General features: G+C 32.7%; 1 protein-coding gene across 3 annotated transcripts; it reads left to right on the top strand.

The window, feature by feature from the left end:
* The first annotated feature begins 2,405 nt into the window (after window positions 1–2,405).
* Window positions 2,406–9,246, top strand: LOC105254876 (glycine-rich cell wall structural protein 1.8). Of its 3 annotated transcripts, none has more exons than XM_025411277.1 (5): window positions 2,406–2,607; window positions 3,248–3,538; window positions 3,697–4,317; window positions 5,472–7,178; window positions 7,928–9,246. In XM_025411277.1, exons 1-5 carry the CDS (start codon window positions 2,538–2,540, stop codon window positions 8,209–8,211), a joined length of 2,973 nt encoding a protein of 990 aa, XP_025267062.1. In that variant the 5' UTR covers window positions 2,406–2,537; the 3' UTR covers window positions 8,212–9,246. The 3 variants fall into 3 exon arrangements, with proteins under 3 accessions (XP_025267062.1, XP_025267063.1, XP_025267064.1); XM_025411278.1 differs by having other exon boundaries at window positions 7,831–8,017; XM_025411279.1 differs by lacking the exon at window positions 3,697–4,317.
* The last annotated feature ends 3,618 nt before the right edge of the window (window positions 9,247–12,864 follow it).

Below are 12,864 nucleotides of genomic sequence, written 5' to 3'. Positions count from 1 at the left end.
ATTGAACCTGACCTTGAAGAACCGGAACGATGAACAGGTTTTGCTTAAGGATAGAAAATAGCTTCGTTTTCAGTTAAATTGTTAGTGTTAGTTAGTTAACGCTTGATTAATGACTGAAATTTCATTAATTCATCATAACAAAACTGTTGACTGAATATAAAAGATATTGTAATAAAAATGTTGTAATCATCTATAAAATGTCTTCCATATAACTTTCATATTTTCTTAGAATAAGTCATTATGAAAAATTATAGCAGTCTAATGCTAAGTTAGTGTTAGTTTAACGGTAATCTAATACTAGCTGTATGTTAGAGAAAAGAATAATCAAAATGCAATCATAATAACAAAGAGTTCTAATATATTTTAGCTCTTTTAAATTCTAATTTAATTTAGATAAATTTTAATCAAACATTTTAATTATGTAGAAGTTAATGACGTAATAATTCTGAGAAAAGCTCCAATAGAAATTATTCTTCTTAGCGATATTTTTTGTACCTTGAATCTTTCCTTGACCTAATATAAATTCTCATCGCCATTCATCAAGACTTACAGTAAAAAAGAAAGAATATTTCGAGAACTGCTGGTTTAACTTCTCTCGTTCGTTCGTTACTTTTATGTGTTCATTGGGGTTTTCCCCATGAATACTGATTGATTTTTTATATGCTTATGTTTCTCGTATAATTAATCTTATAAAATTTATTAAGCATAATTTTTTACGCGCATTTAAGGAGTAATATTATATTAAAAAAGACACTCTTTACCAAGTATAATAATTTTGACAATGCACGCGTGTAGAAGAATGATGCTTATGTGAATATCGTGTGTATCGTCGATTGGCTGTGGTCATTTATGCTAATTTTATGGAAAAGAAAAAAAATGTTTCTCGTGGTGTTTTGTGATTACATGTTCGTATTATTTATGAGTCAAATAATTCATGTAATTCAAGTAATTCATGTGTTGCAATCTTAACAAATATTTGGTAAGAAAATTAAATAAACTTAATTTGATGGCAAGAACTATTTAATTTAAAAAATAAAGCATACTATATTTGAAACACTTCTAAACTAAAAATATTTACTGTATACAAATATATTGAACAAATTGTGGCATCGAGTGAGAACATATTATATTAGAATGGTTTTCATTAACTTTTCTTATATAATTAAGATATAGTTATCATTTCTATTATATTTTTATATTTCAGTTATCAAGTTTTACTTAAGATAATACATACAAAACTTAGATATTTTTTCCACATGATTTCAAATATAAAATAAAATTGTAATAAGATGTTCAATCATCTGTCTATAATTAATTACAACCGATATAAAAAGGAGACAGAATTCAGTGAAATTCATATACATATATATGGGATTTGTTCTGTTGACTGTTTAAATTGCAAATGGTATTGCTACAGCTATTTGGAAATCAATATTTTTCTTGTATTAAATTTATTGTGCTTATGCAAGAACTGAGAATATCAATAATATTTTCCTGGTTAATGCAAATTTCTATGAAATAAGAGCTATTTTTTACGTAAAATATACACGAATCCGGTTAAGTCTAGATATATAGAATCTTTATTTTGTGATAAATTCATAATAGAATATGTATGTCCATACAACAATGAAAATGCTAATAATCGTAATCATAAAAGCTGTTAATAATATTATAATAATTGTTATATTTTAATAACATAAGAAATGTGTTATTTGCAAATATTTTTTTAAATGAAAACTATTTTAGATAATTTAGAAAAAACTGAAAAATAAAATAATCGTTATTTAATTTGTTTACATTTACTTAAGAACAAAGAAATACTGATAACTCTTAATTATTACATCTATACTTCTACATCTTTTTTTTCCTCTTTTATATTTCTTGAAGAATTTTTTTCGTTTACAGCTTCTTTCTAATTGAAATAATTTATAAAAATATATTACTTTTTGTTGGGTTGTTTCCAACAAAAAGTTCCCATAAATTACGTAGAGAAATCCCGTATGAATAATGATATAAAATGGTTACTTATACCAAACAATTTTCCAATAGAATGGCAAGGAATATCCCGAGATTCGAAAATGTGTAAACGCTTCGTCGAAATATAAGCGGACCTTGATGGATGATTCCGTGCGCGATTCAAGCGGCAAAACTCTTGTCATACGATCAGATTTTCTCGTTTTGAAAATCGTTGGTATCATAATTATTTAATGTCAATATTTTATTACAATTTTAACGTCAAAATATACTGCTTCCAAAATACGATGCTTTTCGGGATTGGCATTAATTTCACAAAATAATAATTTTAAAATATCCTGAACGGAAACGTAGAGACGGCGAGCGCGATGGGAGAAAAAGAGGATCAATTATTGTCCGACGTAAAATCCACGCGTGTATCGTATATAAGATGTTGTTTTGGTGAGAGAGCTTCAGTCGTTCTTGACTCTTCGACCATCGAGATATCGGCGAAACGGTCAAAACAAAAAGAAATATTGTGCGTGCTAGACAAATAATCGATTTATTGATCGAAAGTGAGAATCATGAGATTGCTCAAGTGTTTGGTGCCCGTGGTGGTGCTGCTATTGATTAAGAATTCCTCCGCAAGACCTGGTGAGTTTTTAATTAAAAAGAAATCCTTTTCCCTTCAGTTTCAAACAAAACGAATTTAAGCGTTCGATTATTGCCAGGCTTTTCTCTTTTCAAATATTTGTGCAATAATAATTAACTTAATATTGGTCTGGAACTTAGAACTTATCGTGTTGCATCAAAATAATTTTTGCTCGTACGGACTTTTGTAAGTCGAGTTAACCGTCGGTTTTTTCCGTAAAATTATTTTCGTTAAATATTTCTAAGCTCTTTTATTTAACACATTTATCAAAAAATTTATAAATAAAAGGAATTATGGAGCAACTTGAGATAATTTCTATATCGCATTGTCGTTCTTTATGCTGGAAAATCTTATAATATTTTGTTTGTTCGTTCGAAGGTACAATGATAATTTAACATTGGTTGGAGACCATTGTATCATATCAAAATAGTTTTTGCAAACTTTTAAAAGTCGAATTAATCGTCGGTTTCTTCGTTTTCTTTCTTCTAAATGTAAATATTTGGAATCTCTTTTATTAAATAATACATTTATCGAAGAGTTTATAAATAAAAGGAATTATAGAGAACAACTTGAAACAATTTCTATCGTTCTTATAGTTTTTATATTCGAAAATCTTATAATTTTTTGTTTGTTCATGCGAAGGTGTACTACGCGATTTGATTGGCGGCAATGTCGGTGGTTTGTTGGACCCATTGGGAATTTTCAAACCTAAAGGGGGTCAGGCAAATAGTCAGGCTAACTCTCAATCATTAGGAGGAGGTTTCAATATCGGACCGGTCGGAGTCGGAGGTGGATATTCCTCGTCGTCAGCCTCGGCATCGGCGAATGCGGATGGTGGTTCGGCTTCAGCGAAAGCGGATGCTCAAGCTCAAGGATACGGAGGATACGGCAGTTCCAACGCGCAGGCGTCTGCTAACGCTAACGCTAATTCAGGTAGGTTCCACATATCGTCATAATAACTATTACATAATAATTATTTTATTTTTTAAAATATTTCTTTATCATGTTTTCTTTCCAGATATTTAAATTTTTATCTTTATCATTATTGTTTTGTCGTTATTACATTAATAAGTGATACGCTTTTAATGTAGGTAATTATGGAGGTTCTTCAAGAACCCCGGGGAGTTATGGTGATGGTGGCGGTTATTACCGTCCCAGCGTCAATCAGGCTCCCATTCAAGCCAATCAACCGTATTACGGAAGTCACGGTGGCTCTCAGTCTAACGCTAACGCTAACGCTAATGCGAATGCCAACGCTATCGCCAACGGTGGCAGTGGCGGAGCTTTACCGGGCAGCTCTTATTATCCAATACCTTCTGGACCTAAGGTCAACGGCAACGCTAACACCAATGCTTACGCAAATGCGGCTGCGAACGCCGCGGGCAGCGGTGGCATAAACGTAGTCCCGGGCAAATATCCTGGCGGAGGAATAGACCAAATAGAAGTCATTCCGGTAAATACGTTACCGATCTCTCAACCAGTTCATCCAACGCCTCAACAGCCGTCCTACCGACCAATTCCTCAAGGAATTGGTAAAGAAACCGTTATTCCGGTTGTTATTACCGAGACTTACTCACCACCAGTGCAGTATCCGCAGTATCATAATCCAAATCCTCATCATTATCACCATCGTCGGCCGCACGGTTACAGGGGTAAACCGAAGCAACAGCCCGTCCAGATTATCGTCATCGAGGAACCAGCGACTAGCCAAGGTGACACTTCATAATCGAAAGTTATCACGTGATCATCGACTCGTTGGAATTATGCACTAATCGGTGGCAGCACCGCAAATTTTCTGCACTGTCTTTATATAATTCTTCCTGAAGAGGCTCATAATTACATGTAATTGACTCGACGTTGATTCTTCTGCACATATATTTATTTGTTGATCTTTTTGCATATATACCTTATACATGTGCAAACGATGCTGGATGACAATTGAGACTTTGGATCGCAATGGAACAGAATTTCCGAATGCTCTATTCCTCTGCACAGCTTTTTATGTGATTAACATGTTTCATCGTTCTGTTTTTCTTTTCATTGCATAAGTTTTGCACTCAAAAATTCGCACTCAAGGATATGTATATCTAAAGATATTTTTTTGCATTTTATGTATCTAATCGAAGATTGTGAAAACCTTCCTTTATAAGTAAAAATTTTGAACAACACATTGTTTGCGACGACGACAAATAAGGATCTGTTTAATAATGAATTTTCAGTACTTTTTTTTTTAATTGTGACTCGCATCTCTGAATAAAAAAGATGCTTACGAGGAATCTGACATTGTACGTGACTGAGACTGAGAGCATAAATTTCGTGACTTTCGTGCTAATTTAATTTTCATATATATATGTTTTAATATATTTTTATATAGAATTAATATATTATGTGTGTATGTGTGCATATATCGTCATGTACGGTGGGTTAAACTGTAGGTGTGTGGGTTTAACTGAGTAGAAGATTCGATTTTGCGATTTTCGTTTTTATAAGAAATTAATTACAAAAGCTGCAACAGAAAGAGATAGCTATTACATTTTTATTAGGTGCACAAGCATTGAAAAGAGCATTCTATAAATAACAATAACTACATAAATTGTAAATAATGCTGAATCCTCGTGCTGCACCGCCCTCGCGCGAATTAGTTGACTTTTTAATTAATTTCTCATTAATTACTGAAGATCGAAAAATGATATGCAACTTTTCTTCTCGATTTAATCCGTCCTACTTGTACATGACGGGTAGGGCGATTATTATACTGAACATCTGTATGCATAAAATATTATATATAATTATATATAATGATATTAATTATATATAATTATAATGTAGAAAAAAAATTGAAATCATTATTTTTTTTTTATTTTAGCTAATGGTTACGGAAATGGTGGTACCCATGGAACATATCCAGCACAACAAGGCTCTTATGGTGGCCACAGTGGTAATCCCTTCTTATCAGGCGGCGCGGGAAATGCCAATGCCAACGCTAATGCTCATGCTAACGCTAACGCTAACGCCAATACTCAAGCAGGTACAGGCGGAAGCGGCGGTACCCTAGGAGGATATCAACAAGGTAGCAATTACCCAGAAGTTCCATCAACTCCAATTGGCGGAAACAATCCATTTTTGAGCAGTGGACAATCCGGAGCCACTGCTAACGCTCAGGCCAATGCAAATGCTGGAGCCGGCACTACCGGACATCAACCGGTAGGTGCGAATAATCCATTCCTCAATGGCGGCGCGTCCCATGGTAACACGGGAGGAACAGGAGGCGGTATTGTTTTGGGCGAGAAACCCAAAGGCATTCCTACAACGTATCCCGGACAATTTTCTGGAGGATCTTCGGGGCTCGGTTCAGCAGGAGCTAATGCTGGCGCTAATGCCAATGCCGGTATTGGAGGAGGAGAACTCAGTGGACCGATCAAAGGCAGTCCAATAGGCGGATATGGCGGTGGATCTTCCGGATCAACTATTCTTGGTGGTTACGGGGGTCAAGGATCAGGTAGTCCGAGCTATGGTGGAGGACAAGCTGGAGGTTTATCCAATTCCAATGCGGGAGCCACTAGCGGAAGTAGCGGAACTGTCCTCGGAGGATCCGGCGGTCATGGAATTGTTCTCGGAGGATCTGGAGGTCACGGAGGCTATGATAACCAAGGCAGCGGTGGATATGGACAGGGAGGCACTTCTGGATTAGGAAATCTTGGAGGATACGGCAGTGGTTCTTCTGGTGCTAATGCCAATGCCAATGCTAATGCTGGCGCCACTGGTGGAAGTAACGGAATTGTTCTCGGAGGATCTGGAGGTCACGGAGGATATGATAACCAAGGCAGCAGTGGATACGGACAAGGCGGCTCTTCTGGATTGAATCTTGGGGGATACGGTAGTGGTTCTTCTGGTGCGAATGCCAATGCTAATGCCGCTAGCGGAAGTAGCGGAAGTAGCGGAAGTAGCGGAACTGTCCTCGGAGGATCCGGCGGTCATGGAATTGTTCTCGGAGGATCTGGAGGTCACGCAGGCTATGATAACCAAGGCAGCGGTGGATATGGACAGGGAGGCACTTCTGGATTAAATCTTGGAGGATACGGCAGTGGTTCTTCTGGGGCCAATGCTAATGCTAATGCTAACGCTAATGCAGGAACCGCTGGCGGAAGTAACGGAATTGTTCTCGGAGGATCTGGAGGTCACGGAGGATATGATAACCAAGGCAGTGGATATGGACAAGGCGGCTCTTCTGGATTAAATCTTGGAGGATATGGCAGTGGTTCTTCTGGGGCCAATGCTAATGCCAATGCTAATGCAGGAACCTCTGGTGGAAGTAATGGAATTGTTCTCGGAGGATCTGGAGGTCACGGAGGATATGGCACCCAAGGCAGCGGTGGATATGGACAAGACGGCTCTTCTGGATCGAACCTCGGTGGATATGGTGGAGGTTCTTCTAACGCTAATGCTAACGCTAATGCCAATGCTGGAAGTTCAAATAATGTCCTTAGTGGATACGGAAGTGGCGTTAAGGGATCAGGTTCTGGACATGGAGGATTCGGTGGCCAAGGTGGATTTGGCGGATCAGCCGGAGGAGGTACACATTTTACATATAAATCTGTATTCCGTGTTGCACAATCCGCCATGACAAGATCATTTTCAAACTTTACGTATCAAATTAAACCTTTGATAGTTAAAGATACAAGCGTGTAATTTTCGAAATTGCCAGCTAAATGGTCATTATTTTATTAGAATTAGACACGACTTTTTTAAATAGTTATTATGTTATGTAACACCTTGTTGACATTGTCAGTCACATAACACCTTATTATATGTAAATATTCATCATTCAAATAACCATCGATCAAACAATGCGCCTCCTTTTAAAATTTCCAATGCATAATTTATCCCGCGTATTATACAAGAGATGAAAAATTATCTTAAGCTGTATTATTATCGATTAATGATGAGCTCTCGGAAACCAGTCGTTCAACGTCATCACAAAATCATCCTTCAAGTTGCACGTTGTCGGATCATCACAGATATCACGTCATCGCGTGTATTTCCAGCAACTTTGACAACATTCGTCGATTATGCATGACCTTAAACATTGTGATACAACGACAATTGGATGTGAAAAGATTCACTTCGACACTCCGATGTAGCACCAGAAGCTTTTTTAACCATCTGTGTTTGTGTCTTCATGTCAATCATTCGTAATAGAGCTTCTCGTGTTCACTTTTCCACAGGCCTAAGTCCGGAGGCTGAGATGTCAGCGTTGTCCATGACGGAGGCTGTGGCATCCGGATTGATCGTAATTAAATGATTCGCTATTCCATCCCGCAGGCTCAAACGCCAACGCTCAGGCGTCTTCTAATGCTATCGCATCCGGTGGTGGCTCGTCCAAAGCCACCTCCGACGCTGTGTCCAACGCGCATACCAACGGTGGATCGGCATCAGCGAACAGCAAATCGTCAGCCTTTACGAGTGGATCGGGATCTGCGAACGCCAATGCACAAGCGTCTAGCAATGCATCTTCTGGGACTTATGGTGAAATAGGATCAAAGAGTTCAGCATCAAGCCAAGCGTCAGCCTCGGCCGACACCAGGGACATGTTGATCTTCAATTAAACATTGTGATACAACGAAATACAGACGAGGGGATACTCGAATCTCCTTAACTGCAAGAACGACATAATACTCGTTATCCATGTTTTGATACTCCGCAAATAAACATATGCTAATATGACGCAGTTATTACCTAGTTTTATGACGAAGATTGTTATAAAATTAGAAAGATGTATATCATAACACTATCTAATATAATACGTTCAAATTTATAATTGTAAATTTGTACGCATTTGTACGCATTTGTTTTTTTTAAGACTCATAATCATCAATTGGCGCTGTTCTCGAAATTGGAATTAGATCGATTTTGAGAACAGATATTTTCATTTGTATACATTCTTTAGCATTTATTAGATATTGTGTAAGAATAAGTAAACGATCGATATGATTTTAATATTTTTAGTACGATTTAGAGCCCTTAAAAGATCTTATAATTTAATACTTGTATTTATATTCGTTCCGTGAAATGCGTCAGAGACAGATTGAATATTGTTTTGCTCAATATGACGAAGTATTTAACTTAATTAAAAATTAAAATTGCGATGTTAGAATTTAAGATAAAGACAATCCTTTGGATACAAATAGAAAGAAATAATTTACAGACAAAACTGTTTAAATTAAATTATGGTTAATTGATGATGACGTATCTGTCTCAGACCAAATCGCTTAAAGCCCTTAAGGCTTTATATACTCTTTTGTATAACTTAATACTTTTTTGTTACCTATAAGTGTACTTAAATTATATAGCTGCTTGTAAATCATCTCCTTTTAATTTCGAATCTGTGATTTATATGAAATGTGCCAAAATACTGAAATAGTAATGACTAGTGCTATTTGCTCAGCGGCCTTTTTAACATTATATTCTATTTTCATTGTTTTGAGATACATGATCTTTCTAAATTACAATTTCTACATTAGAGACTCTTTATATCTGTCGTATAATATTTCGATTTTTTCCGTGATTTTCTCGCAAACTTTATATAATACAGAAAATTGATGAGTCTTAATAATAAATTCTCTGTTTTATCTTTAACACTATTTTTTGGGATAATCTAGCATTCTTGCGTTTATAGCTTATTCATACTTCACACTTGAGCTTTATTTTTCTTTCGAATTTTATTCTTTTATTTGAGTAACAGTTTAATACTACGTATACTTTTACAGTTTAATACACTTATACTTTTCTCGGCAGTTCCTTTTATTATTATTCTCTTTTTTCACATTCAGCTTCAGTTTTATAAGTATCATTATTCATTATGTTTTGCGCCGAAGGATCTTTGTATCTGCAAATGCTGAAATATAATAATTATAAGAATAAAAGAAAAAATATATAATGTACTTAAATGTTGTTTGTAAAGTTCAAATCCTAGTTTTGAAATAATTATTGTTTTATTTTTTATTCTTTGCTTTATGTAATAAGTTGGTATAAAAAAATTCGTATAGATTATTACTTGAAATCTCGAGGAATAGGTTATAAATAACGATTATATAATTATTTAATTCATACAGAATAATTTCTAAATATATATAAAATCTTTTTTCGTGAGTTAAAAAAATTAAATATGCTTGCATCTTGATAAATTTTTTTCGAAATTGTAGATTAATCGAATATATTATATTCGAAGTCGAGAGAGAAAACGTTTGGAGATCTTTAAATTTATAAATTTTTTTTTCAATCAAAATTAATCGAATCGAAACACATATAACAAATGTGTTCATGAAATTTCTGAAATAAGAAAATTATCTCAAAATGTAGTAAAGAAATGTAAATTAACATTTTTTCTTCTTTATCATAAAGAAACATTGCCTCTAGCAAATACAATATCAAAATAAACGGAAGTTATATCGTTTACTGCTCATAATATTAGAACAATAAATAGAAAATATCATTCACAAACGTTATAAGTAAAATTAAAAACAATATTAGATCGCCGCACTTGTACAGGAATTAATGTCCAATAGAAAATATAACATAAAATATCTCAAGTGATACGATATAGACAAGTCTCTTTTATTTATTTTATACAATAAGTTCTTGAAAAAAAAACTTCTTTATGAAAAAGATATGATATAAAATACAGAATATTTTTATCTTATATATATTTAGGGAAGAATATTTTCAATTTTAATTTTCTCTCGCGAACGTTTTTCAGAAAAAATGTCCTTACAAAGGAAAGTTTTAAATATAAAACAAGGAATACAAAGAAATGCAAAGCTAAGTAAATATATACATATTGACTTCTATCGATGAATAACATACTCCTGCATTATGTATATCAAGGCAATATCTATATAATACTACATACATTACCTGTTTATTATCTATGCCGTATCTGTAACATAATAGCGCCGTTAGTTTATGGTAGTCTCTTGAAGCTATAAGATCGCATCTTCAGTAGCACGTAGGATGATACAGAAATATATTAGCAATCTGTTCAATCCATTTTATTGGTTTCATATATGATTAAATAAAGGTTTTATTATATTTTTCCAAGCATATATTATCGATGAGGTAATTTTATCTTTAATTCTATTTTTAAAAATGCAGTCAAAGTAATTAATAGTACAACAATGTATATTCTTAAGTTCAGAAAATTCTTAAATATTTGTGTAATTTTTTTTGTGTAATTTTTTTTAATTAAAAAATATGCTAATTCGAATCGTGATTACTCGAGTCTTTTAAATTTTTATAAATTTAGAGGAATTTAATAAAAAAATAACGTACTTTAAAACTAAGGTAAAACTTTAGAAAAAAACACCAGACTTGAATCGTTTTGGCCTTGCCATATGATGTTAAGGTCACTGTCCTAAGTAACATTTAAAAGATTTTAGTCATTGCTTGTGTTGTTTATTAAAAAAAAAAAAAATATATAAAATATAATATTTTTTTCCAAATAATTTGTTTGTTTTCAAGCGTCGATGTATTTTATTTTCGAGCTCTAAATATTTTTTTTGATAGAATTTATGATATTTGTCTTGCAAAAATTTATTTTTGTGTAAACTATGTTCACAAATTATAATCTTAAGACATCCAAAAGTATATTCATATGTTCACTTGCTAGAATGATTAGATTTTTGATAGAATTAACAAAAACATAGTCCGATATTTTGCATACAAATTTAGCAGACAAATTTACTCATTTTGAGCAATTGTTGAAATATTTTTTGAAATAAAACAAAACAATAATTTAAAAATAAGAATATAACAAAACATTTCTATTTCACTTCCTCTGCCATTCAATCAATTTATAGAAAAATAGGCTTCATAAGTCGACTAGCCCACAGCTCGTACAGGATTCTGCTACACACCTACCAGTAGCGTTCGATGGGTTGTCTTCATCAAGGCGCTAAACTGAAAGTATTACTTTTTATTTGCTATTACAATAAAAAAATAAATTTGCATAAGTTTATTATCAAAAAAAGTATTCAATATTAGCTCCTATACCTACTATAGAAGTTTGTAACAGCGAATAAAACACACAATTTGTATGTGATATATTTTATACACAATCTTCTATATATCTTGTTCCTTAATTCTGTCAATAATGGTCTTTGTCAATGAAACTCTGCCTGTACGATACTGTGACAATTACAAAATCATTTATTGATGACAATTGTTAAAATCTTTTTTAGATAAATAAATTCATCACAGATGAGATTAGAGATTCCCTTCGAAGCTCTTGATGCTATTGAACACAAGATAAAAACACGGTGGTCGGAGATCAAAAGACAGATAGAATTTCTTCAATCTTTGTACTTCGAAAAGATAAAGATCTATAATGCGACAAATATAAAGATCCATAATGCGACAAAATGCTTATAAACTGAAAATATAACACAAATGTTTGAAATGAGATATATAAATTGATATACGTAATTAATCTATTTTTTATACTACTTTCATATAACCGTTAATAATTTTCTAATTCTTGTTAATTATATCTAAATAATTTTTATATTACATTTTGGCTTTCTTTGTAATGCAGATTTAATATTTATATAGATTTAGTTATTTATATGTATCAATAGTTATTTATATTATGAAATACCCATACATTCATATGTGTATAAAAGTATATATCATACACACACATACACACACACACACACACACACATATACATAATAATATATAAATATATATGTATATATCTTTTAATCTTAGCACATATATATATATATATATATATATATATATATGTATGTATGTATGTATGTATGTATGTATATAAGTATGTATGTATATATCAACAAAAATTAATCACTTATAAAATAAGAAATACTGCATATTAAAAATCTGTCTCATATAATTAATATAGTACATATAGAAAAATTTATATATACATAAATCAATCTAGCTCATCTCAGACTCAGACTATCTTAAGAAAATACCGAAGAGATATATTTTTATAAAGATATATATATATATATTTTTTTTCTTTTATATTTTGTGAAAAAATAAAACAGTCTCTTTTTTCTTTATCTTAATTTCCTTCATTTTTATCTTTGATAGCATAAAATTATCATAAATAATTAGCATTTTAAAACATGAAGAAGTAAATTCATTTTGTCATAAATTTCATATCCATTAGTTTAATTCTTATAAAATTTTGTAAAGCTCTATCAGAAATATATATACGTAAGACGATATTTGTA

The sequence above is a fragment of the Camponotus floridanus genome, unplaced genomic scaffold, assembly GCF_003227725.1.
Source record: "Camponotus floridanus strain SB8 unplaced genomic scaffold, Cflo_v7.5 scaffold39, whole genome shotgun sequence".
In the NCBI taxonomy this organism is placed as follows: domain Eukaryota; kingdom Metazoa; phylum Arthropoda; class Insecta; order Hymenoptera; family Formicidae; genus Camponotus; species Camponotus floridanus.
This window is presented reverse-complemented; position numbering and strand designations above follow the sequence as displayed.

Coding starts and splice junctions, on each gene's coding strand:
- LOC105254876 (XM_025411277.1), top strand. CDS start 2,538: ATGAGATTGCTCAAGTGTTTGGTGCCCGTGGTGGTGCTGCTATTGATT. Junction 3,539..3,696: donor TAACGCTAACGCTAATTCAG/GTAGGTTCCACA, acceptor CTTTTAATGTAG/GTAATTATGGAGGTTCTTCA. Junction 7,179..7,927: donor TGGCGGATCAGCCGGAGGAG/GTACACATTTTA, acceptor TCCATCCCGCAG/GCTCAAACGCCAACGCTCAG.